The 24337-nt window shown below is 46.7% G+C and overlaps 1 protein-coding gene across 1 annotated transcript in view; it reads right to left on the bottom strand.

Annotated features, from left to right (window-relative positions):
* Positions 1 to 656: 656 nt before the first annotated feature.
* The window catches only part of FAM189A2 (family with sequence similarity 189 member A2), a 66716-nt gene continuing 43035 nt past the window's right edge, over positions 657 to 24337 (bottom strand). The window contains exons 4-11 of the mRNA XM_042912666.1: positions 17758 to 17886; positions 15812 to 15919; positions 15590 to 15723; positions 9589 to 9718; positions 9341 to 9419; positions 7344 to 7502; positions 4543 to 4835; positions 657 to 1493 (exon numbers count right to left, since the gene is read on the bottom strand). Coding sequence (XP_042768600.1) covers positions 1290 to 1493; positions 4543 to 4835; positions 7344 to 7502; positions 9341 to 9419; positions 9589 to 9718; positions 15590 to 15723; positions 15812 to 15919; positions 17758 to 17886 — 1236 coding nt within the window. The 3' untranslated portion in view covers positions 657 to 1289. The remainder of the gene's footprint in view (positions 1494 to 4542; positions 4836 to 7343; positions 7503 to 9340; positions 9420 to 9588; positions 9719 to 15589; positions 15724 to 15811; positions 15920 to 17757; positions 17887 to 24337) is intronic.

Below are 24337 nucleotides of genomic sequence, written 5' to 3'. Positions count from 1 at the left end.
AAGAGCACCCACCTCTTTGGCCGTCGGGAGGTGAACCGAGAGCGTGAGAGTTCCCCTACCACAGTCCCCGGAGCACAGGCAGGGCCTGGCAAGGAAGATGGTCTCTCCTTTTATAGCCTCAGCCCCCAACCTAAACTATTCTCCAGCTGCATCTGATCTCTTGAAATGTAAATGGAATCTGTTACTCCAGTTGAAAACTCTTCCGGGGTAGCTCACGGTTAGCAGGGAAATCCAGCCTGAGGCTCCTCCCACCTCTGCCCTCTCTCTGCTCCCATTGGCCTCTAGCGCTGAGGGTAGCATTGGCCATTCGCTCCTCCTGCAGCACCCTTCCCTGACTCTCAAAGTCTCAAACATCAGCTCTTCAAAGAAACCTTCTCTCCCTTCTTCGCACGAATCCCCTGTCTGTAATGACTGATCCGCTGCTCACGGCCCAGCTAGAAGGAAGCCGTTCCCTAAAGCCACTCAGCCAAGCGCTGGCTGAATGGACGAAGGTCGCGTTGTGATCCCCAGGGGGATGGTGCTTTGGAGATGAAGCCGGTTTGGTGGTCTACCTGGACCTGAGCAGCTGCCCACCTCTGCTTCAAGTGTTCAGCCCTTCCTAAGGAAAGGCCTAGGTCACCTAGACACGTGCAAATGGTATACACCGAGCCCAGAGGTCCAAAGTACTCATTTTTATTCTCCGCCAGGCCTTAGCCGTCTCTAGTTTCGCAAGCACGAGTAAATGGAATCAACAAGACCCTCTCCCAAACGTCTTTCGTCACGATTTGTCACTGAACGAGTTCCCCGTTTTTCCTAAAGAGACTGTGATTTGAGGGTGACCTAAAATGAAGCTTGACAAGTGCAGAAGACATGGGGGTTAATCGTCCTGCCTCTGTGCCCACTGCTCTCCCAGGGAGCAGCGAAAGGCCGTGGGAGCTATCAAGAGCGGCCCAGCAGATCTGTCCTTCCACTGAGGGAGGCACACGGCGAGGAAGAGAGCCACGGGGCGTGAGGTGGGCAAAGATTCACTAGCCCACTTTCTGCCCAGGTGACCTGGCAGAGGCCTCCAGATCTGTGCATCCAAAAGCCAAAAGTGCCCGGAAGAACCTGCCTGTCCACCCCTGAATGGGCTCAGTCAGCAGAACGAGGTGCCAGAGAGGGGGGACAAATGTCCTCCAGCATGCCCCCCCTTTTAAGGAGTTCCCGGAGGGCGCGCCAACTCCCAGCCAGGGGACCCCGTGGTTGGGGGATCATTCCTCCTTCCGGGTCCATCTTCCTTCCTGCCCCCCCAGGGGCCTGGCCTCATAGGTTCACAGGACAGTCTCCCGGATGACGCCGATGAGGCTGTGGGGCCGCTCGGCCTCCGCTCGGCGGGGCCTCCTCTGGGCTCTCGGCCTCCCCGCCGGGACGAAGGTGCTGAGGTCCCCGCAGCTCTGCAGGTGCAAGAGTCCAGGCTGTCTCCGGGAGGGTGGCACGTGGGCCCTGGAAGTGCTGGGCTGCAACGGGGCCATGATCTTGGGGAGAAGAAGAGGGTGAGGGACACGTTAAGCTTCACCACATGAGGTCCCTGCAACCGGCCTCCTCTATCCATCCATGCACTCTGCAGCTCAGTTGCTTTGGAAAAGAAAATAGGCTGTTTTCCCCATGTGGAACACAACTGGAATTCACAGATGCTTTCAACAGACTGACTGCCTCTTTTCTAACGTTCCTACGAAATTCCCCCAATTTTCTATGGTGTCGGCTGCCCACCTGCCTCACTTTACCTCCCGGGTCTCCACGTTTCTGGAGGGGACAGGAGCTGGTGACGTGGATTCCCAGCTCCCCGACAGCAATTGTGACGTGGGGCTGGAGCATCAGTAGTTCTAACAGGAGCCCAGGTGACAGCAATGTGCTTGAAAAGTGAGTGACTACCAGTCTGGCATGGAGTCCAGCTAATGAGGTTAGAAAATGTCAACCAAAACCAGCGACCCTTCCAATCAACCTGACAACCCTTGGATAAAAAACACAATAAACAGCATAAAAACTGAGCCACTCTATTTGTAAAAATGTTTCAGAACGGTTCTACTGCTCGATCTGTTTTGCAGTGGAGCACATATGTGACTTTAAACATGTCAGGCTAGCACTTACTTCGTAAAATGGCAAAAATACAGGGAATTCCTCATCCAATTGGGATTGACGAGGGGAGAATTGTTGGGTAGGTACGTGGAAGTTTCCAGAAGCGGCACAGTCATGACTATATGACCTGTAGTACTGTTAGTGACTTGAGAAAAACCCAGGTGCTTCATTACGACCTGTGATTGTTCTATCAGAAAGCAATCGCTGGGATGACTTTTCATCTCATTTGTACCATTCTGAGAGTTAAAAAAAAATTTTTTTTTAATGTTTGACAGAGAGAGAGAAAGACAGAGAGCGTGAGTGGGGGAGGGGCTGAAAGAGAGGGAGACACAGAATCTGAAGCAGGATCCAGGCTCTGAGCTGTCAGCACAGAGCCCAACGCGGGGCTCGAACCCAGGAACAGTAAGATCATGACCTGAGCTGAACTCGGACGCTTCACCGACTGATCCACCAGGGCACCCCTGTACCATTCTGAGATTTTAAGGTCATGGGAAGAAAATCCCTCCAAGAGATGGGACATTAAATTTTGCTACCATACTGTTATTATATTTGTCCTTCTGGTTAAAAAGAAAACTCCAGCAATCATAGACGTCAATTGTCATTACGTGTAAATTAGGGCAAGTGGTTTTGACACGGATAAAAATTAAAATGGCTCTAAAAAGGCATTCTAGTAATACCAGGAAAAGTAAAAATGTGCAAAGCTGAGTGGAGTCAGAAATAAAAGCTCTCCTTCTGCTTGTCCCTACTTCCTTCTGTCTGGGGAGAGACGTGGCATTACAACACATCACCGCTGGGGGCCACTCCTGGAAGGAGCCAGCAGATGACCCGGAGTCCACTGCAGCAATCCCAGTGCCTGAACTTTTATCCAGACTCGGCACAAAGACCCGACAGACATTCGCGGTGACGGCATCTGTCGAACTGAAAGTGCTTGTTCTTTTTCCCCAAAGCTGTTTTCCAGAGGAGCCCGTGCAGAAGGTCCACGCCAATGGCTTGGCAGATACGCCAGCTCTCACCTACCTAGGGCTTGGCAGCCTTGCACAAGTGGCTCCAAATGCTTGCTGTTTCTCGGGCTGTCGGGGCTGGACAGAGAGGAAGAGGTAGGGAATGACTTCCGGCGTGGGCCCGGGATATGAGGATGTAAATGTCTCCCCTACACAGACACTAACGAGAGCCTGACCCAAGACCACAGGCTGACCACTGGTTTAGAAAGCAGCCAACAAGAGGGTCTCCGGTTCATGTACCTGCTCATGTGAGTAATCAGATGTCTCTTCTACTCCCCTGGGTCCCCTGAGGGGCCAGGAGAGAAACTGGCTTCTGTCAAAAGAGGCCAGCAGGTAGAAAGGGGAAACGGAAAGGAAGATGAACAGGGACTTTGTCCGTCTTAACAACTCATCGAGGACCCTGCAGCAACTTCCCTTGGGCCCAGCAGCCCAGTGTATGCGTTGGGCACTTAATGCACACAGACACCGGCAGGCATCACCCGTGAGCCACTGTGCTCTGAGATCTACCATGGCCGCGCCTCGTACAAGGGGCAACAAAGTAAGTGCCTAAAACATAATGGCTTTTAAAAGAGGTGGGTAATTAAAGCTTTGACCCGTCCGCAGTTCTCATCAGGAGCAAACCCTCTTCGTTCAGAGGTACAGGGGTGGAGACCATCCAGTCCAAGGCTTCACTTTTTTAAAAAATGAGAAAACTGGGGCACCTGGGTGGCTCAGTCAGTTAAGTGTCCGACTCCTGATTTCGGCTCACGTCATGATCTCACGGTTCATGAGTCTGAGCCCCACATCGGGCTCTGTGCTGATAGTGCAGAGCCTGCTTGAGATTTTCTCTCTCTGTCTCTCTCTCTCAAAATGAATAAATACACATTAAATAATCAAATAAAATAGGTAAAAATGAGAAAACCGACACCCAAATGGATTATATTACATGCCCAATGTTATGTTTCCACTGGGTGACTTCAGATTAGGGAATTGCCTTGTGGTTTTTAATCTATGCAGAGGAAAAGGCATTTATTCCTTTAAGTCCTATTGGTTTAGATATCTTGCCAATACTTCATGGGAATATCAACAGCTCCCAGAATGCTGCCAATTTTAAAATTCAGGGATGTCCATCATTGCCACAGGGCTGAGAAACCATGCCCTATCAATCAATGCCCAGACTCCTTGCTTTTCTGCCCTAGCTGCACCCCTTTCTTTTCCCAGGAGTGCTTCCACGTCCTAGGAAAATCACTTTCTCTCCCTGGGACAAGGAGCCTGTGGAAAAGTCATCACACCTGAAAAGAAAGTGCTTCAGCTTCTTCTCTCTCCCTCCCCAGACCTCCTAAGATTCCCAATTCCCTTGATACGTGACCAGGAACTTATGTGCCTTGGACTGGAAATCAGAGAAGCTGCCTCAGCTGCCATGGAAACAAGTTCTCCGACTCGCGCCCAAGATGAGTAATAAAACTACCTGTTCGAGGAAACTGGCACTCGTGATGGCCTCCTCCATGTGCTCCTCGTCAGACTTCAGAACAGATTTAATGTTCTCGACGAGCTCATGGATGTCCGGGGTCATACTGCAGGAGGACTGCTCCAGGAACCTGGCCACCAGCAGCTTGGTGTCCATGTAGGACTTGTAATCTATCAGGGACCGAGGCCGGCATCGCGAAGCTCTGCATCTCAGACCTCTCCTCAAGGTCACCGTGGCCAGCTGCGGTCTTCCCTCTGTCTGTGTGGCAGCTTCACAGCTGAGCACCGGGGCAGCTGTGGGCAGAGACAGACAATACGTGCCCGTTGGCCACGCCCCCGTGAACACACGCCTGGACGGAGACAGTGAGGGCCACTAAACTTGGCGTGGAAAGCATGTTGCAAATGCCAATGACCATGCACGTCTTGCTTTTCGTCTTGCAGAGGGAAAAATAAAACAACAACGACGATGACACAAACTTATTCCCTGAAGTTCCAAAAGGACATGTCCCCGAAGCATTTTATTGTGGCACATAAAACACAACCACCAAGCTGAAGACAGATGATAGAGAAGAGCATCCAGAATGCAAACTGCAACGGAGCAACGGTCCATGGAGTAATGACTGGTAAGTGGGGATGGGTGGTGAGCAGGAAACAGGAAAAGAGATGGCCGGCCCGATGAAAGAATGTTCCAAGGGGCGGGGGGGAAGGTGAAGGTGGCACTTAGACTGAGGAGAGACAAGACTGTGGGATGAATGGAGTGCTCTGCTCCCTTTGACTGTACCTTTGCCCTAAACATCCTCAGGGCATGGTGCTGACTTATGGATGCTCACACCATGGCTGGGAGGTAGCTCTATGGCTGACTATTAAGGAGAGAAAAATCTAGGTGCAGAAAAATCACATGTCATTCTCAAAGTCAACACATGGCCTGGGAAATCCACCACAGGCCCTAATTTCCACAGCTACCTACATCAGAAGGGTTTCAGAACCAGCAGAACATTACTGCACCATCGAGTGGGTGAAGTGAAACTCAGACCTGGTCTCCACGTTTTCGTCAGCCAGCCAGCAGCCTTCAGCGTACACAACACTGGAGAATTGAGTCTGTGAAGGCCTGACAAGCGGAAATTTGATATTCGAGGAAGAAAGGAGGCGGAGGGTGGGAGAACAGGAGGAGGAAGGGGAGCACTCCTTTTCCTCTGGAGAAAAGTAGACATGGGGAGCTCTAAACAGGGGTTAGTGGCATCCTCCAGGCTGCCATGTGCATGTTCCCACACAAAGCAGGAGGTTTTCAGAAATGCTCCCTACAGACACTCATGTGTGAGGATAGTCAGAGACTGCATACTGTCACTGGAGGGCCATCTGGTCCCTTCTACAACTGAGGGCTCCAACAGGTAAACATGTGTCATCCTTGCCCCCGCAGCACTGCAGAATGGGGAAGGGGCTCTGGAAGGATCTCACTAAGCTGTTCAGACAGCCAAGTTCCCGTGGAAGCAGGCAGGTGGCCAGCTCGAGTCCTCAACTTGCCAGGTAGGGTAGAGACCCTCTGTGAAATGGGCTTGGGGAGCTGAGGGGCCAGGCTGCTGGCCTGTGGGCTTGCAGAGGTGCTCAGTCCCAGGCGGTGGGACTCCTCCAGCGCAGAAGACAAGAGGAATGTTCCCTCTGGCGCCCACAAGGTCAGTCCAGAGCTGTGGCAAACAACACAGGCTGTCAGAGGGACAGAACCAACACTACAAGTGGGGGGAGGGGACAACACGGGGCCCCAGAGAGAGCAGGGGGAGAGCGTTTGCAAAGTCGTATTTGCATCGAGCTTCAGGAGAGCGGAGGCCACTTGTTAGAACAGGTCACCGAAAGAAGCCTGTACTGGTAGCCTTACAGTTTCATTGTCTTCCTTTATTTCCTTTATTTTTTACAATTTTCCACAATGAAGAGCTATTTGGTATTCACGTATTCAGGTATTCATGTATCCAGAAAAAGGACTCAATGTTCTTTACATTTTTAAAAATTTTTACATTTGGGGGGTGCCTGGGTGGCTCAGTTGGTTGAGCATCTGACCTCGGCTCAGGTCATGATCTCTCAGTTCATGGGTTCGAGCCCCACATCGGGCCCTCTGCGGTCAGTGTGGAGCCCACTTTGGACTCTCTGCCTCCCTCTCTCTGCTCCTCCTCTGCCCACGTGCACACGTTTGCATGCACTCTCTCAAAAATAAGTAAACGTTAAAAAAAAACTTTATTTAAAAATTTTTAATTAAAATTTTTTTTTTGATTTAAAATTATACAAATAACATCTATACACAAACTCAAAACGGAGAGGGAGAAAACTGGAGTGAGTCTCACTCTGGCTAAAGTTCTCAAAACAAGCCCGATTTAAATAACTCAAGTACTCATACACAGTAAAAAAAAAAAAAAAAAAAAAAAAAAAAAAAAAAAGATAAATCAAAAGAGAGGGGGTAAAAAAAATACAGCCCTTTAACTTTTTCCTTCAGAGAGAAGGTTTATTTCCACAGGACTGTGAGCGCCCAGAAATCAGAGTCAGGTTTGCATTGTTTTCTTCACATAGTAGCACTCCGTGGTCACGTGCAACCAAATGCTTTTGCTAACAATGACTTGAAAAACTCAATACCAGTCTTAAAAGATGTGGCAGATATATATTCCTAATGTGCATGCAGAATACCTTATTTTCCCAAGACCTCTTAACCTCTTTCTAGACATCTCTTAAACTGCCCCCACCCCACCCCCAGCTTTCACCAGGCACCTTTGGGCAAACACGTGCACGGGGCCCTGCAAGTAGCTTGGGGAGTGCCATCACCTCTCTCCGCGGAATGATGGAGCACAGGGTCGCTCCTGGATCTCGCCCTCAGCTGCGGCGGGGCTCTCCAGCTGCCCGCAGGACGCAGCTGGTTTGCATCGGGCGCTGACACGGATCCACTTTCTTCTCCAGGTGTGTTAGGACTGTCCCCACCTGATTCTTTTTTTAAAAAAAAAAGAGAAACGCACATTATTTCACCAGCTGCAGCCTTCAAAATGTTGGGCGGGAAACACCCGTGAGCCCCAACCTGTAGGGGCAGGAAAATACAGTGAACAACATTTGCTTCGGCTCCCGGCCCAGTGAGTTTTTACTTCCCAGCACTGTGGGAACCGCCGCCTCTCCAAACCATCCCTCCACACCTAAAACAAGCAAACAAAAAACTTTAAGTCGAAGAGCAGAGCAAAATAAAGAAGCCATTCCAAAATGTCAGGGTGTGTGTGTGTGTGCGTGTTTGTTTTCCTAAGAGTGTTAGAATCTTCTCCAGGGAAAGCTCCTGGCCACTTTCCCGTTTCTGAGAATCCAGGGTGAGCTTGCGTGGGTGGAAGTACATGCCTGCCCGGGGAAGGTGACTGTGAGGGCTGCAGACCAAAGGCAGAAAGACGAGGCATTTGCACGGCCCAGAGTGGAGGCCAGGCTCGGGAACTCCTGAAGGCCAAGGGAAAGAGCCAGGGCCGCTGAGCAGATAGGTAAAACCACTCAAGAAAGGGGTGACTTCTGCTCAGGATGACCAAATCACGTCATTTGTGAGCCTGAGTGTGGTCTGGACAACTTTTTTTAAGAAGTGGAAGAATCCCAAACATGCTTAGGAGGGAGAATGCAGCTGCATTATTCGAAGATGGAAGGTGAGCAGAACAGAGACCTGTTCCAAATGGCGCCACTGAAAATTCACCTCCGTCGAAAATAGCTACACTTGATCCATTATTTATCACCACTGCCATTTTGTGCTGGTGGACAGTTTTCTGGGCCATTTAAAACCTCTCCAAAGAAAGAAAGCTGTAACAGTGTTCCCTTAAAGGACAAGGATAGCTGTAAACTGACTCTAGCGTTTTGAGGCAGGACTGAAAATCAGCATTCACTCTGTGTGAAGGCAGCGTGACATAGACCCTAGGTTAAAAATGACAGCGCAGGGGCGCCTGGGTGGCGCAGTCGGTTAAGCGTCCGACTTCAGCCAGGTCACGATCTCGCGGTCCGTGAGTTGGAGCCCCGCGTCAGGCTCTGGGCTGATGGCTCGGAGCCTGGAGCCTGTTTCCGATTCTGTGTCTCCCTCTCTCTCTGCCCCTCCCCCGTTCATGCTCTGTCTCTCTCTGTCCCAAAAATAAATAAAAAACGTTGAAAAAAAAATTAAAAAAAAAAAAATGACAGCGCAATCTCACAGAAAATCATCCTGAAATCAACAAAACTCCTTTTTCCCTTTAAAAGAGCCCAGCTTATTTTACCAGGAGAAAGAAAATCTGAGATGGGAAAACATGGGACTGCCAAATTATAATCTATAATCCATTTCACAGGGCGAAGAGCCTTGTTACTCCTCAAAGATTCTTCTTATAATTTTTTTTGTCATGTTTATTTATTTTTAAGAGAGGGAGCCAGACACAGAGAGGGAGCCAGACACAGAGTGCGAGCAGGGGAGGGGCAGAGAGAGAGGGAGACACAGAATCCCAAGCAGGCTCCAGGCTCTGAGCTGTCAGCACAGAGCCCGACGCAGGGCTTGAACCCATGAACTGTGAGATCGTGACCTGAGCCGAAGTTGGACGTTTAACCAACTGAGCCAGCCAGGCGCCCCACTCCTAAAAAAATTCTAAGGATATCTTTATTTCTGTTTACATAGTATCTCCCACTTGCCAACCCTAATTGTTGACAGTACTTTTACACCTGGACAAAGGATACAGTGTGGACCACTGGCTCCAAGGTATCTGACCCCCAACAAAGTATCCTATAGGTCACCATTCTGATTCTTACGCTACTGAACCCTGAGTTTGAGCAGTGATAATGTTTATTACCTTGAGTCACTGGCATGCAGATTGGCTCCAAGGGGCTCATGGCACCTTCTGATCCTTCTGGCATGTGGAATGAAGATCCCTACGTCACAGGAGAAAAGAGGGTTATCTGGTGATACTCAACCCCGCCCCCATCTGGACTCCACTGAACTTCAGAGCAAGTGCAGGGCCCAGTCTCCCGCCGTTCTCTGTGCCCCATGCTGCACCTCCTACTAGCAGTCAAGGTACCAAGGAGAAACTATAGACTGTACCTGCTCCTGGTCCGTCTGGCTCACCACAGCCTCATAGGGAGGCGGGGGGTCCAAAGGACAGAACACTTCCACACCTTTGATTCGCGCTCCGTAGATATGTGGGAGTGGAATAACATCAGGACCGACCATCCTAGAAAAAGCATCTTGGCATCAGGAAGCAGATTCTACGGGAATTCCGCGCATCCGACAGCAGCTGCAACTAACTGCATGGTGGCCTTTGCCCGTGGAGGGTCATCCACTGACAGCGTGGATGACCCCTCACTCCTGCATGACCATCTCCCGGCCCTGGAGCAGGGGATAGTCTAAGCTGCTCTCCGATGGAAAGCCCAGAGTTTCTTAGGCAAGTGCAATGCCATCATTCCTTTTATGATTTTCAATGTCTTTACTTATTTTTGAGAAAGAAAGAGACACAGCAAGTCAGGGAGGGGTGGAGATAGAGAGAGACACAGAATCTGAAGCAGGTTCCAGCACAGAGCTGACAGCACAGAGCCTGATGTGGGGCTTGAACTTAACGAACCATGAGATCATGACCTGAGCCGAAGCCACGTGCTCAACCGACTAAGCCACCCAGGTGTCCCTGCCATCATTCCTTTTAAATCCAAAGCAAGCCATAATCCCAAAGACAGAAAGCAGGTTAATGGCTGCCAGGGGCTGAGGGGAGGGGATTGGGGCATAACTGTTCAGTGGGTACCAGCCTCCCTGGAGGTGATGAGATCGCTGCAGAACCAGATGGGGGTGGAGGTTGCACAACATGGTGACTGTACCAAATGCCACTCAATGGTACGCTTTCCAATGGTTCCACTCATGTTATGAGAATGTCACCTCAATGAAAGACAAAAACAAAACTAGGAACTCAGGGAAGCTCAATTATTTCTTACATTAGGATACGACAGATTTCTTGCCTGGGCTTCCCTAATGTCTGATTCATGGAAACTCACTCACGGAAACTCACTGTTTGTTAAATAGTTGAAGGGATGAATTAATTTTTCCAGAAAAGCGAGCGACATCACAGCTCAAAGACAAAGCAGTGTACTGCAGGAGGAGTCACAGAGTAACCCATCTTAAATGTAGTCAGTCAACAAACACTGACTGAGCACTTGCTTCATGCCAGGCACTGTGGCTTTTGTCCTGTGAGTGAGGGACCCTCCAAAGCAAATAAATGAAGAAACAGGGGCGCCTGGGTGGCTCAGTCAGTTGAGAGTCCGACTTCAGCTCAGGTCATGATCTCGCAGTTGACAAGTTTGAGCTCCTCGTCGGGCTCTGTGCTGACAGCTCAGAGCCTGGAGCCTCCAGGGATTCTGTATCTCCCTCTCTCTCTGCCCCTCGCCCACTCATGCTCGGTCTCTCTCTGTGTCAAAAATAAATAAACATTAAAAAAAATTTAAATGAAGGAACAAATCTCAAGATTTTCTGCCTGTGTTCGTAAAAAACTACACACACACACACACACACACACACACACACACACGCACACGCGCAAAAAGGTTGTAAAGAACCTAAATTGTAAAATGGTAGCTTAAAATACACAGACTCTTGTATCTGTTGACCAAACTTCAAGTTATAAAATAAATAAGTCCTACGGATATAATACACAGCAGGGTGACTGCCGTTAATACTATTGTATTGCATATTTGAACGTTGCTAAGAGAGTAAACCCTAAAAGTTCTCAACCCAAGAAAAACAATCCTGTTACTATGTGTGGTGATTTACCACGGTGATCACTCCACAATATACACAAATATTGAATTGTTATGCTGTACACCTGAAGCTAATAGAATGTTCTAGGTCAATTATATCTCATTCTTTAAAAGACACAAGGAAGACCAGAACATCTGTACTCAGGCTGTGGAGTATTAGAGAATGAAAATAAGGGACAGGAGCAATAGTTGAACGTCTGTTCTTGAAATGTGAAAATGGGACGTAACCTGAAGAGACTGGTGACAGATTCTGGGCCAGCTGGGTGCAGGGCCTGCTTTTCTCAGAAAGCTGCTCTGGGGGGTTACGGTTGTTTCATTTTATTCCTGTGCCCACTCTGGTGGAGGAAAAAAGTTGAAAAACACGTGATGTTCTTTTTTCCTAACAATACAACCAGTGAACAAGGAGGCTCATTTCACTCAGTGAGCCCTAGGGACTCCTTCTGTCCTCTCCAGAGCCATCTTTCCTGTACTCCCAAAACCCTCAGCCAGCTCCCCCTGCGCTTCTTTTTTTTTAAGTTTATTTATTTTTGAGAGAGACAGACACAGCGTGGGTGGGGGAGGGGCAAACGGTGGGGGGGGAGCGGGGAGGGGAGACAGAGAGAGAGAGAGAGAGACAGAGAGAGAGAATCCCAAGCAGGCTCCATGCTGCCAGCATACAGCTCGATGTAGGGCTTGAACCCACGAAACCTCGAGATCATGACCTGAGCCAAAACCAAGAGTGAGACGCTTAACCGACCGAGCCACTCAGGCGCCTGCCTCCCCTTGTGTTTCTTCACTGCAGCGTCCTCCCCAGGAAGGTGACTACCCCCAGCTTTGCCAATTTGTTTGTTAGCTCTGGTGGTCTTTTGTTTGATATTCCCCACCCAGTGGCTACCTGTATGTTCACAGAGAAGAGAGGTCTTGTTTGGGGCCAAGTGGTCAAACCGACCTCCATTTTAAATCTTAAACTCTTCAAGAAGGAAAGCTAGGGGGAAAGGGGGCACATTTTCTCTAAATTGACTGCAAATGAATGGCTTCTTATGGTGGTTACTATAATGACCAAGAAAGCCTCTGTTTGATAGAAGATGCTTCTAGAGGAGAAAAGGAAAGTTCCTTTCCTATTAAATAGTTTTCTCTATTTCACCTCCTTTGGGTACACAGGGATCTGGGGAGGGAAGCAGGTCTGCTATGACCTGGCAGGTTTTCTCCTGATCCCTCGTGGCTCCCGATCCCAGCTAGGGAGTAGAATCACCCGGGGAGGTTTGCAAACTATGGAAGGCCCAGGCCTCACCTCTAGAAAGTCTGCTCTAATTGCTTGTGGTGGGGCCCACACAGATAAAGAGATTTTTGTCTCTTAAAAATCAGCTAAGTGGCCATGTGACACCACAGCTGAAGAAGGAACCTGGACTCAGAAATGGTAAGAGATCCCCCAAGGGCAGCCTGGTAACAGACTCCAGAGTTTGGGCTCTTTCAAGTTCATCCCAAACTCTCCAGGAAGCCTTCACTACTGAAGGTAGACAGAAAACCCCGACAGACCATGCCAAATGCATTCTGCTTTACGTTGACCACTAGGCCTTGAGAACTCAGGCAAGGGTCATACAGCAACTCATACGACCAAAGAGTGGTCCTCCCCTATGTCCTGGAACAGTGATGTGGACGCCAGGCAAGGGTGCACTGAGCACCGAGTCGCCCACCAGCACAGCCTGGCTCCACTTGAGTTTGGGTTTCGAACTTCATTAGGAAAGGAAATGAGCTTGTTATGTTTACCACCAAGAAACAAATTGCCCGTGTTCTGCTTTCTATAATCTTGAGTTTTCCGTAACACATTACATCACCATGGTTCAACTAGGTCCACAGTCACGGAATAGGTCAGAAGCTCTGCTTCTTGACTCCTGGCTCCAACCAATTTCTGAGGATGGGGGGCTCCCCGGGGTGACGGAAGAAGAAGACGCAGCCCCTGCTGCCCTTACAAATCAAGTCACAAGACAGAAACCCATCTTTGCACAGAAACCTTCACTGCAATCAGGTTTCTGTTTATGATGGTAATTTGAGAAGCCCTTTCTCAGGGAGGTAGCAATGCACGAAGTGGTTGTATTTATAGAAGTAAAATAAATAAACTTCTCTGAGAGGTCATGATATCTTACAGGAAGTGGGAGCTTCCATTGTGTGAAAACTCTTAACCGGTTGTGGAAATACTAAAGAAAACATTCATCAGTCTTCTTGCCTGCCTGCTTACAAGAAAGAAAATTACCAGTTAAAGTTGAACAACTAGTGTCTATAAGGTAGATAGCTAAAAATCTAGCAAAGTCGACCAAATTTAAGAATGCTTTTGATTCAATATGTATGCAAAGGTGAATACATTTAGCCATTTTAGTAAGCAAAGTGGACCGCCCTCTGATACTGGGAGAATTGCAGAAAATAAGGGTGTTTGCCCATTGGAGATATGATCTCGGCCTCCAGGTATATACTTCAGGCCCAGCAGTGCCTTCTTTCTCACAGGGATGGATTACTTTAACACCCCCCTCCATGTTCCTACTGGCAAGTTCTGAAAGGCAAAGCTCTTGAGGAGATGCTTGTCTGGATTTGGAGAGGACAGTCTCAGGACTCAGAGGGGCAAATCCAGGGATGCACCCAAAGGTGGATATACCCACATTGATAAGCATTACTATGGAGGAACTGATAAGAGAAATGGAAGAGAGGGGAAGGGAAGTGGGGAGGGGCACTGCTGGACAGCAGGACTCCTACACCCACATGAGTCACTTTCCCTTTCTGCCACCGCAGGAAATTAAATCTGTCTGTTGCCTCCTCGTAGGTCAACCAAGGGCTCACCCACAGTATCAGAAAGCCAATTAATTCTTCTTCCTGAAGAGGGCATTTCTCTTCCCAACCATGAAATAACAGGCATTTTCTACAGCCTTCCAATATGTCCACTGCACACAGCCTGAAACTGGGCTACAGTATGAGCAAATGTGTTCTAGGTGCACAAGGAATATGTGTTCTATTGCTCTGTCTCTCTGGCCGCTGTAATTCTTGGCTCATTTCCTAAAAGACTAGGGAAGCCATCCTAGCCCCCAAAGCTTTGACATTCCAGTGCACCACCCCTTGAACAACAGGGAGGCTGAGCTGTCCTCCGTGCACCCAGAAGCTGTCCCCTCCAGCTTTGTGGCCATCCCTACCTGCCCCTAGGTGGGTGAGCAGAGGAGGGCATGGAGATGGGGTTTAGGTACAACTCTGAGTGACAAGGCAGGAAGACAACCCACTGAAAAGAACATTAATGGCATCTGTGTAGTGGCTCCCACTGGTGGCCTATTTCAAAGCCACATGTGGCTGCCCTGAGCATTAGAAAATGGATTTCCAAAAACCTCAAGCCTGGCACCAAATTTGACAACTCTCCTTTGGGTGCCTTGGGGATTAAAAGTAGAAATTCCTGGCCCTCTGAATATTGAGCTAAAGACACCAGTCTTAGAGAATTCAGAGATTTTTCTTTTGGAAGCTTAAATATAGTTTGCTTATCCTTTAAATTCAGCTTAAGATCACTTCATCCAGAAAGCCAACTCTGGCTGGCTGACTCTGCCTTCAAGCTCTCTGCAGCCCATTCACGATCATGGGTTATGTGGGCCTCCTCTGTGCACCCAAATCTCTCTCTTGAGATCTACTATGATCCTTGCAATACTCCTCCATAATGACCCAGACTCTGAGCTATGGAGAGGGGAAGAAGGCGGATCTAACTCATTCGGAATGTCAATAACCCAGCATGGTGACTAGGAAGCAGCCGAGGACTGATTAAATGTTTGTTGAATGAATAAATGAAGTCAATATTTAAGGAGGTATAATTCTAGAAGTTGCTACCAACCAGAAAAACACATGCAGCATTTCTTTCTGCAAATAGTTATTCCTGAGATTTAAGAAACAAATGATAAATTTTGAGCTAGAATTTGAAAAAGAAAATAAGCATGGTGTCTATTTTTTCTAGACCAGGGAGATGTCATGAATAATTAATCTTTTTTTAATGGCTGGGAAGAATGTCATGATTTGGGAACCTGCTGATGGTGTTATAATGAACATCGATTTGGCCTGAGCGTGTTTCCAGGGCAACGGCAGCTCTCAATCTTGTCACATTATAGCAGCCATCTCACTGGGTGTCAGTTTTCCTGGGAAGCTAATTGAAGTGGAAAAAGTGTACCCTTAGGTCAAGGTGTGACTTTTCTTTGGTTTGGCACAGTTTATCAGACAAAAGGGCGGGATGGGGGGATAGAAAATCCTGGAAAATAACACAATCCTCCATGAGTCCTCACAGAGAGCTGGGGTGGGGGCACCCAGGCTACCTGCGGTTCATCCGGGGTGTGCAGGAGTAAAATGTGGCGAAGTAGGAAGGCGGGGGCACTGGCGGCACGAAATCATCGGGGTCTGGGATCCGTCCATGTTCTTCCACCTCTTCGACAGAAATCTGGGACTCATCCTAATGAAACAGCACCTTGGTTAGTCAACGACCTTTGCTACAAAGGCTCAGTGCAACACAGTCCTGGTGTCCCCGTGTCTGGACTTACGATGCAGGATCTTCGGGCTGCAAATATCTGGAGGTAGCGAAGGGCAGCTGCCACCAAGCAGACGGTGGTGGTCAGGGCGTTCAAGGCACACAGGGCGAAAAGAACTTTCTAGAACAGGGAAATAATAACACCACCGAGTACTTCAAAGCTGATGACCAGAAGGCAATATCAAAACTTTAAAAAATAATAATAGTAATGTCCCAACAAGGCGATTCTCATGAGAAAAACCACGCAAAGGACTTTGACGTTTGGCTTATGGTAAGTGCCAGATAAATGCTGGTTATTATTAGGACTCTCAGGCAGTAATGTATACTTCTTAATTTTAAAAACTGATCTCGGAAGCTTGCTGTCCCCAAAAGCCCTAGGATTACGATTTTTCTTTTTGCAAGCATCAGAATGTGGTCTGGAAACATTCCTTCCAGGAGAGCAGCTGAGTGTCGGTTCTGAAGGTGGGGTCGTCGATGATAGCAGTTCCCAGCCTCCCCCTCCTGCAGCCTCCCAGCAGGACAGCGTGCTGTTTAATCTGTGGCCACGGATTCTATTTCAGGAGCGACCGGCTGGGCTGCCCTGGGCACCTAACTATGACAACGCAGGGGGGCAGGCCAGCCAGAGTGTAAATAGGGCGTCTCTTCTCTAAACACGTCTCAAAATAGCAGGAAAGGCAATTCCAGAAGTTTCTGTTGCCACAGTCCTGGCACCTTAGCGAGGCTTTCCCCAAGAGGGTTTGTGGCTCGGAAAGTTTGGGGGTGACTCAGCTACCAGAAAACCAAGAAGCCAAAGAAAGAAGGCCATTTTCACACTCTACACAATTCAGAGAGCTGGCAGCTGAGAGATCCCTCCTTTGAACAAAAAATAAACCCAAAAGAAAGATCTGAAGAAAGCCCGTCTGTCAGTGAGGGATTATCCAAAAGCTAATACCTCAGGGTTCACCAACTGATCTTGTCACTCACGGGACTAGCGGCCTTGCTTAAGTCAGGACACAACTTTCATCCAATTCCCTAAGAAAGGGTAATTCTGAACTCCTCTCTGCAACTGGAAGCATTTATTTTTAATCTCTCAGTTACTATAGTTGCTGCCTATTAAACAAGAGGTAAGGTGCTTGAATTTCTCTTGCATTTACTAACGGATATCTCTCCCAAACCTATGTGTCCTGGCTGAACATCACCCAACAGCCCGCAGGACTCGATGAAGCCAACAAAGGAGCATCAGTACAAGGACAAACGGGCATGCAGTTTAAACGTTTTGCTCAATGCCGGGGCACCTGGTGGGCTCAGTTCATACAGCATGCAACTCTTGATCTCAGGTTCATGAGTTCAAACCCCACATATGTGTGGGCCTACTTGAAATATAAAATAAAAGCCGGGGCACCAGGGTGGCTCAGTCAGTTAAGCATCTGACTTCAACTCAGGTCATGATCTCACAGTTCATGAGTTCGAGCCCCTCATTGGGCTCTGTGCTGACAGCTCAGAGCCTGGAGCCTGTTTTGGATTCTTTATCTCCCTCTCTCTCTGCCCCTCCTCTGCTCACACTCTGTCTTTCTCCCTCTCAAAAAATAAACGTTAAAAAAAGTTAAAAAATATAAAATAAAGGCTTTGCTAAAAGCTACATCATATATGTGTAGTTGCATCGTGTGTGGTATGGACATACATGTACATAAATATATATACGTACATATGTATATATTTAGGCTTCTTCACATTTTTCGCTATCTTATAATTCTTGAACACAAAGAAAGCCATCCATTCGTAATTTAAGAGACACACAGTAATCTGCGCTTTTTCCTAACTCAGTTCTGTCCCTGGGTCACTGATGAGGGTTGGCTCCTATCTGCGTTCAGCAGCCCAATTATTGGAGGGAGGTAACAGGGTAGGAATATTTCAAGTAACTTTGCCTTCTTGGGGGCTCTATAGCCTATTTACTGATGAGGTTCAAATCCATTCGAGTACCTTGAGTAGCAGGTGAACAGCATTACAAGGCTGAACCGGGAAGAGTTTCAAGGCATTTTCTTTGTCTGTGCATTTGGCTGGTTGAAATTCTTCACAACAGAAGCAAATCTTGCCTTCGCCTAAGTCCACCTTAAAGGGGAAAAGGCAGAACAACAATCTGATTATTGAGAATGAATACACAGGCTACCCTGGAGCACCAATCCTGCAGAATGAGATATGGTGAGGTCCCATGCCAGGCAGTACCTATATCAGTCAGGGTAGGCTAGGGTATGCTGTTGTAACAACAAAGTTATTTCTTGAATATTCTGCATGCCCACTGCAGGTCAGCCGGGGGCTCTGGTCATCATATTCCATTAGGGACCTTGGTTGATGGACCACCCACCATCTCGAGATTAATGATCACTATGCCAGAGGTGGAGAGCACACGATAAAACGCACACTGGCACTTAAAATAGGGTTGCCAGGAAAAATATTGGACACACAGTTAAATTCAAATCCAGATAAACAACATCATTGTTTAGTATAATTATGTCCTAAAATATTGCATGAGAAATGTTTATAGTAAAAAACAAAAACAAAAAACAAAACCGTATCAGCTGTTCATTTGACATTTAAATTTAATTGGGTGCCCTGTGTTTTTAACTTGCTAAGTCTCGTAACTCTAGCCTAAATCTTCCTCTTGGAAATGACACTCCTCGCTTTAGCTCACATTTCATTGCCAAAACAAATCTTATGGCTCTACCTAACTCCAAGTGGGTAGGGAAATTTAAGCTATCGTGTGCCTATAAGAAACACAGGGTATATTTGGTGAACGGTATCCCCAAACCACATAGACTTTAACGAGATCTCTCAGCTGACATCTTCAATGTGGTCACAGGTTCTAGCTTTCTTTATTTGAAGTGATGACATCAGAGATGAGTAATCTCATATTTATAGTGAAATGTTTGGCAAACTTTTGGCCATATTTCTAAGTTTCCCTTGAATCAAGTTATAAAAATATGCAAAACCTGATGTTGGCTAATTAAGACCCGTAATTTAGGAGCCAAAATTCATACTTAACTTGCTCTGCCTGTTGAGCTGTTAGAGTTGGCTGTTAAATTTTGGCTAAAAGGAAGAGACATACCTTTTTCATACTTGTTAGATTAATTAGGCAGCTTCAACATCACTAGCTGCAAAATTCTTTAGTAATCTTTAATAACTGAACATCTACAGTGTTTTAGTTACTTAAGAGGAAATATGAGTCTTCTTTCTTATTGAATTAAGATTTTTACCTTCTAACCAAACTCACCCTGTAGCTACCCTCCTGTAACAAATTCATGGTACTTTTCCAAATTAGGAGAAAACATAGTTCTTTTAATACATGTTGACTATGAAGCGAAGGGAAAAATGTCCACTGATGATTACACGCGTTAATAGACACATTCTTTTTTGGTTTGGTTTTCTCTTTCTTGGATGTGAAATTTACATGCACACACACAAAATGTACATACAGATCTTAAGCACGCCATTTGCAGAATTTTAAGTAACGCGTAACCCCTGTGCATCCCAAATCCTTATCAGCATAGAGAACACAGAATCACCAGAGAAAGTTTTATCATGCCCTTCCCCATCAATCCCTGCTCCCATCCTCCTACAGGCAAACACTGTTTTGATTTTTTCCACATAGATTAGTTTTGCCTCTTCCAAAACTCCATGGATTCTGTAACATTTTTTATTCTCTGTCCTTAAACCACAGTGAAAGGGATGCATTATTATATCAAACACTGATGCCCAGATTTTGATATAAATTCTGCCTCAGATACAAAAAATTACAGCAACTAGAGTTACCTGGATGGACCCTATCCATTCATTTCCACTTGGTTTCTGTCCTTTCCTGGTTTGTCCACAGAGACTGTTGTCTTAACAATGTCCCCACACCTAGATCCACAACATACCCCACAGACGCACATAGAAGCAAAAGGCTGTGTTTGAATTTTTCTTCCACTGTCTCACATGTCTGAAGGTACATCCTGCTGCTAATATCTGCACTCAATTTTTGCCTTCTAAGGGAAAACTACTGTGGCCGTTCAGACAGGAGTTCTCTAGGCAGAGTCTGGGAGGGGGGATTTTATTTCCTCTCAGGGATCAATGGCTTTCTCTTAGCCCCTCTTCATAATTAGCAATAGTCCTTACACTGGGCTAAATTCAGCTGGGAAGTATTACTCCCAGGGAGCTGCTTCCCTCAAAGTCTCCAGCTGAGAACTCCCTGATTTACTACTAACAGTACTTTTTAGTAGTTACAAATAAGCAGCTATTAGAGTTGCTACATTCTGCTTATGTACACGAGGCTCTCTTCTTCCCAAACACCAACCAAGCTCAACCAAGTTCACTTTTTCAGCACCATGCAGTGTGGTTTCTATTTCTTATACTTATGTAAGCCTCAAAATCCTACCTAAGGATTCTGCCCCCCTCAGGTAATACTAGGTGTCATCTTGCAAAGTACTCCCCTCCCCCTCAAGTCCATTCTTGATACAAGGCATTCAAGTTAAGAGAGAAAACAGGCTTGTGCGGGCTGCGCGCGTGTGCGTGGGCACGCACACACACACACACACACACACACACACACACACACGGCTGCATTATTTACACACAACAAGGCTTCTGTGTATATGGAAACTTCAGCTCTCTGGAACTTCCTGGGTGAGCTGGTCTGGATGGAACAGCTTTCCAGATTGGTGAATGTTAATCCCTTTACACAAGACTTTTGGAAAGTTTAATCATTATCCAAATAATAATGAATATCAGTCGCTGTGCCCAGCAGACACAAGCAACCCTGAGGCTCTGTATAAAATGATGCCAGACAACCATGTATTTTGTATTGCTTGCTCTTTCTGTCCTGATCCTCCCCCTCCCTTCTCAATCCCAGCGGTGCCCCCAATATTTCTGCAGCTATATTCCAACTTCTCCTTGATCTCTTTAACCATCCACAAACAACCCTGTTCAAGCCTCTCCATGAACAATATTCACCCTTCAACCTTGATAGTGTTACCTGATGCCACCAGAGAGATCCTCCCCTCCTTTTCATTATCACCAGTGTTGCGGTTCTCAACCCCGGCTGCCTGTTAGAATCTTCCGGGAAGCTTCTGAAAAATGAGGACCCCATCTCGAGCAATGAGGGGACTGCAAGCCACTATAACCCATGAGCTCCCACACCAGCCCCTCAGACTGACAAATTTTGGAGAGAAACACTTGTTGGCTGACGGAGGGGCACCAGTAGAAATGTAAGTTGAGGCCCTTTAACGAAGAAACCGGCCACGTATTTTAAATTAAAAATACTTATTCTCCTGGGGCACCTGGATGGCTCCGTCAGTTAAGCGTCCGACTCTTGATTTCAGCTCAGGTCATGATCTCACAGGATAGACACACAACTTGTGCTCTGCACTGACAGCAGGGAGCCTGCTTGGGATTCTCTCTCCTCTCTCTCTGCCCCTCCCCCACACAAGCTCTGCCTCTCTCTCTCTCTCTCAAAATAGATAAACACATTTTTTAAAAATTAAAAATGGGGCACCTGGGTGGCTCAGTCAGTTAAGCATCTGACTTCAGCTCAGGTCATGATCTTGTGGTTTATGAGTTCGAGCCCCACGTCTGCTCTGACAGCTCAGGAGCCTGCATCAGATTCTCTCTCTCTCTCTCTCTCTCTCTGCCCACCCCCACCTGTGCTCTGTCTCTGTCTGTCTCCAATAAATAAACATTAAATTTTTTAAAAAAAACTGAAAACAATACTTCTTCCCCAACCACTTTGGGAAACCGTCTAGCAGCTTCTTATAAAGTGACACACACTTTTGCCACATGCCTTGAGCAATACCGTATCACTTATTTACTTGAGAGAAAAGAAAACGGGCTCACAAGAAAAACCACAGCTATGCAAAAATGTTTATAATAGCTCTGTTCATAATATCCCCAAGCTGGAAACAACACAAATGTCCATCAACAGGAGAACGGAGTAAACAACTTGTGATGTTTTTATATAATGAAATACTGATGTGCAAAAGAAAAAAAAAAAAAAAGAAGGAACTGATACAACACAAAATCATGGATGAATCTCAAAAGTGTTACGCTGAGCAAAATAAGTCAGACACAGAAAGGTACATACCTGACCCCATTCAGGTGAAGTCCAACAACGGGCAAAACTAATGTTTTAAATCTCTTATTCACCAGTGCATACATTCGTCAAGATGCACGTATCCACTGGTCAAAACTCAATGAACTGCACCCTTAATATCTGTATATTTCATTTTAAGTTTTACCTCAATTTTAAAAAATAGGCTCACCAAATGGTTGAACGTGTAATTTTTTTAGTGTTTATTTATTTTTGAGGGGGGAAGGGGAAGAGAGAGAGGGAGACACAGAATCTGAAGCAAGCAAGCTCCAGGCTCTGAGCTATGAGTATAGAGCCTGATGCGAGACTCAAACTCGCCAACCATGAGATCATGACCTGAGCTGAAGTTGGACACTTAACTGGCTGAACCACCCAGGCACCCCTGATTATGTAATTTTTGTAAAAAATGAGACAAACAGAAGAAAAAATACGCCTTCCCCACCAGGAACAATCTCTGACCTGGGAGCTTCCTCCATGGAGCGAAACGCCCCCAGGGAGAGAATAGTATGTGTGACAACATTGTTTTTATGGGCCAAACCCCAAGCCATCATAGACAACAAGGAAATAGAGGGCTAACCTTTAAAAAAAGAATAAAAAAGAGGGGGAGTATCTAATACACCTTTAAGTGAGAAAAACAGTATGTAGGGAAGTAGATACACTATGTCCCATTTTTGGAAGATAAATCATTAATGCCCCCACTTCCTACATATTTACGTAGGATAACATAACATGGAAACACAAATGGAGACTCCCCAGTTTGTTACCAGGGATTTGGGGTGACATGGTGGAGGGGGAAGGACAGAAAGTGTCCCCATCCCCAAAAAGATTTCATTTGTCAAATAGCCTCCCTGAAGAAAAACAACAATTATATGTTCCCACTGATGGAAAATTATGTGTGTTTTTATGCATAAAGAGGTGCCCCCAAAACCCATCAGTGGTTAACAGTGCTAACCCAGAAGGGTGTGATTTCAAATGATTTTTAAGTTCTGTCCTATACTTTTAGGGCTTGTCCAAATTTTTAGTTTTATAATCAGAAACAATCACAGAGTTGGTTTTGTGGTGGGGAAAAAAAAAAAAAACTTTAATTAAAAATACATTGAAAAACATAAGAAGACACACAGGGCACCTGAGTGGCTCAGTCGGTTAGGCGTCTGACTTTTGCTCAGGTCATGATTCTGTGGTTCATAAGCTCAAGCCCCACATCGGGCTCTCTGCTGTCAGCACAGAATCCACTTGAGAACCTCTATCCCCTCTCTCTCTGCTCCTCCCCCTTTCATTCTCTCTCTCTCAATTATTTATTTTTGAATAATACAAAAAAAAAAAACCCATAAGAAGATACTGATGCCAAGACCCCACTCCAGGCTGACTGAGAATCACTGAGTATAGAATCTCTTTTTTTTTTCTTTAAAAAGTTCCCTCAGGTGACTTTAATGGGCACTCAGAGTAGAGAACCACAGAATTTATTTTTTTTTAAATATTTTTTAACATTTATTTATTTTTGAGAGACAGAGAGAGACAGAGCGTGAGCAGGGGAGGGGCAGAGAGAGAGGGAGACACAGAATCCGAAGCAGGCTCCAGGCTCCGAGCTGTCAGCAGAGCCCGATGTAGGGCTCGAACCCACAAACTGTGAGATTGTGACCTGAGCGGAAGTCAGATGCTTAACCAAGACACCCAGGTGCCCCTGAACCACAGAATTTCTCAGAAAAGTCCATTAAATATACCCTTAACCCTTGCAATTTTCCAGCACCACCAGGGCCGATTTCCTCACTGTCCTCTGAGTCCTGTCTTCTCTTGGGTTCTACACACTCTCCTTATTTATCCATTCTCCAAGGTCCAACTCAGACACCTAGACTCCAGGCAGCCCTTCCCTATCTGCCCCCGGATACAAGCCCTTCTTTCTCTGCTCGCCCTGAGCACCGTGTGTCAGTCTGACGGCCAACCCCGCTCTAGCTGCTTGCAGTTGGGCACATATTCATGTCCTGCCCAAACACTAATCCAGCATTTGCCAGGCTTATCCCGTTCCTCCTGCTACGTGATAAACTTCCAGGTCAGAAAGGAGGTCTGACTTTTCCTTCCTACTCTCAGCAGCCTCTAACACAGTGTCTTGCACCTAAGAGATGCTACAATTTTGCCAAACTGTCTTTCAATATACTACGACTTTTCACTTCCAGCCTGTGTCTGGTCTCTTAGCCTCTTCTAATTTGCTGTGTGATTAGTAATTGGAAAACCAAGTTTTGTTCAACATTTTTTTTTTTTCCTGGAAACTCTGTACATGAAGGAATAGAAGGCAGTGAAGGGGGCCATTGGGCCCAAAATAAGAGAGAACCAGACGCTGCCCTCGGGCTGATCCCAGCTTGGAGGAACAGAGAAGACAGGTATATAAAATGTCTCCGACCCCAAAAATGAGAAGGATAAATATCTACGAGATGTACACATAGGACA

Source organism: Panthera leo, chromosome D4, assembly GCF_018350215.1.
Source record: "Panthera leo isolate Ple1 chromosome D4, P.leo_Ple1_pat1.1, whole genome shotgun sequence".
In the NCBI taxonomy this organism is placed as follows: Eukaryota; Metazoa; Chordata; class Mammalia; order Carnivora; family Felidae; genus Panthera; species Panthera leo.
The sequence above is the reverse complement of the archived record's forward strand: the minus strand, read 5'-3'. Positions and strand labels throughout refer to the sequence as shown.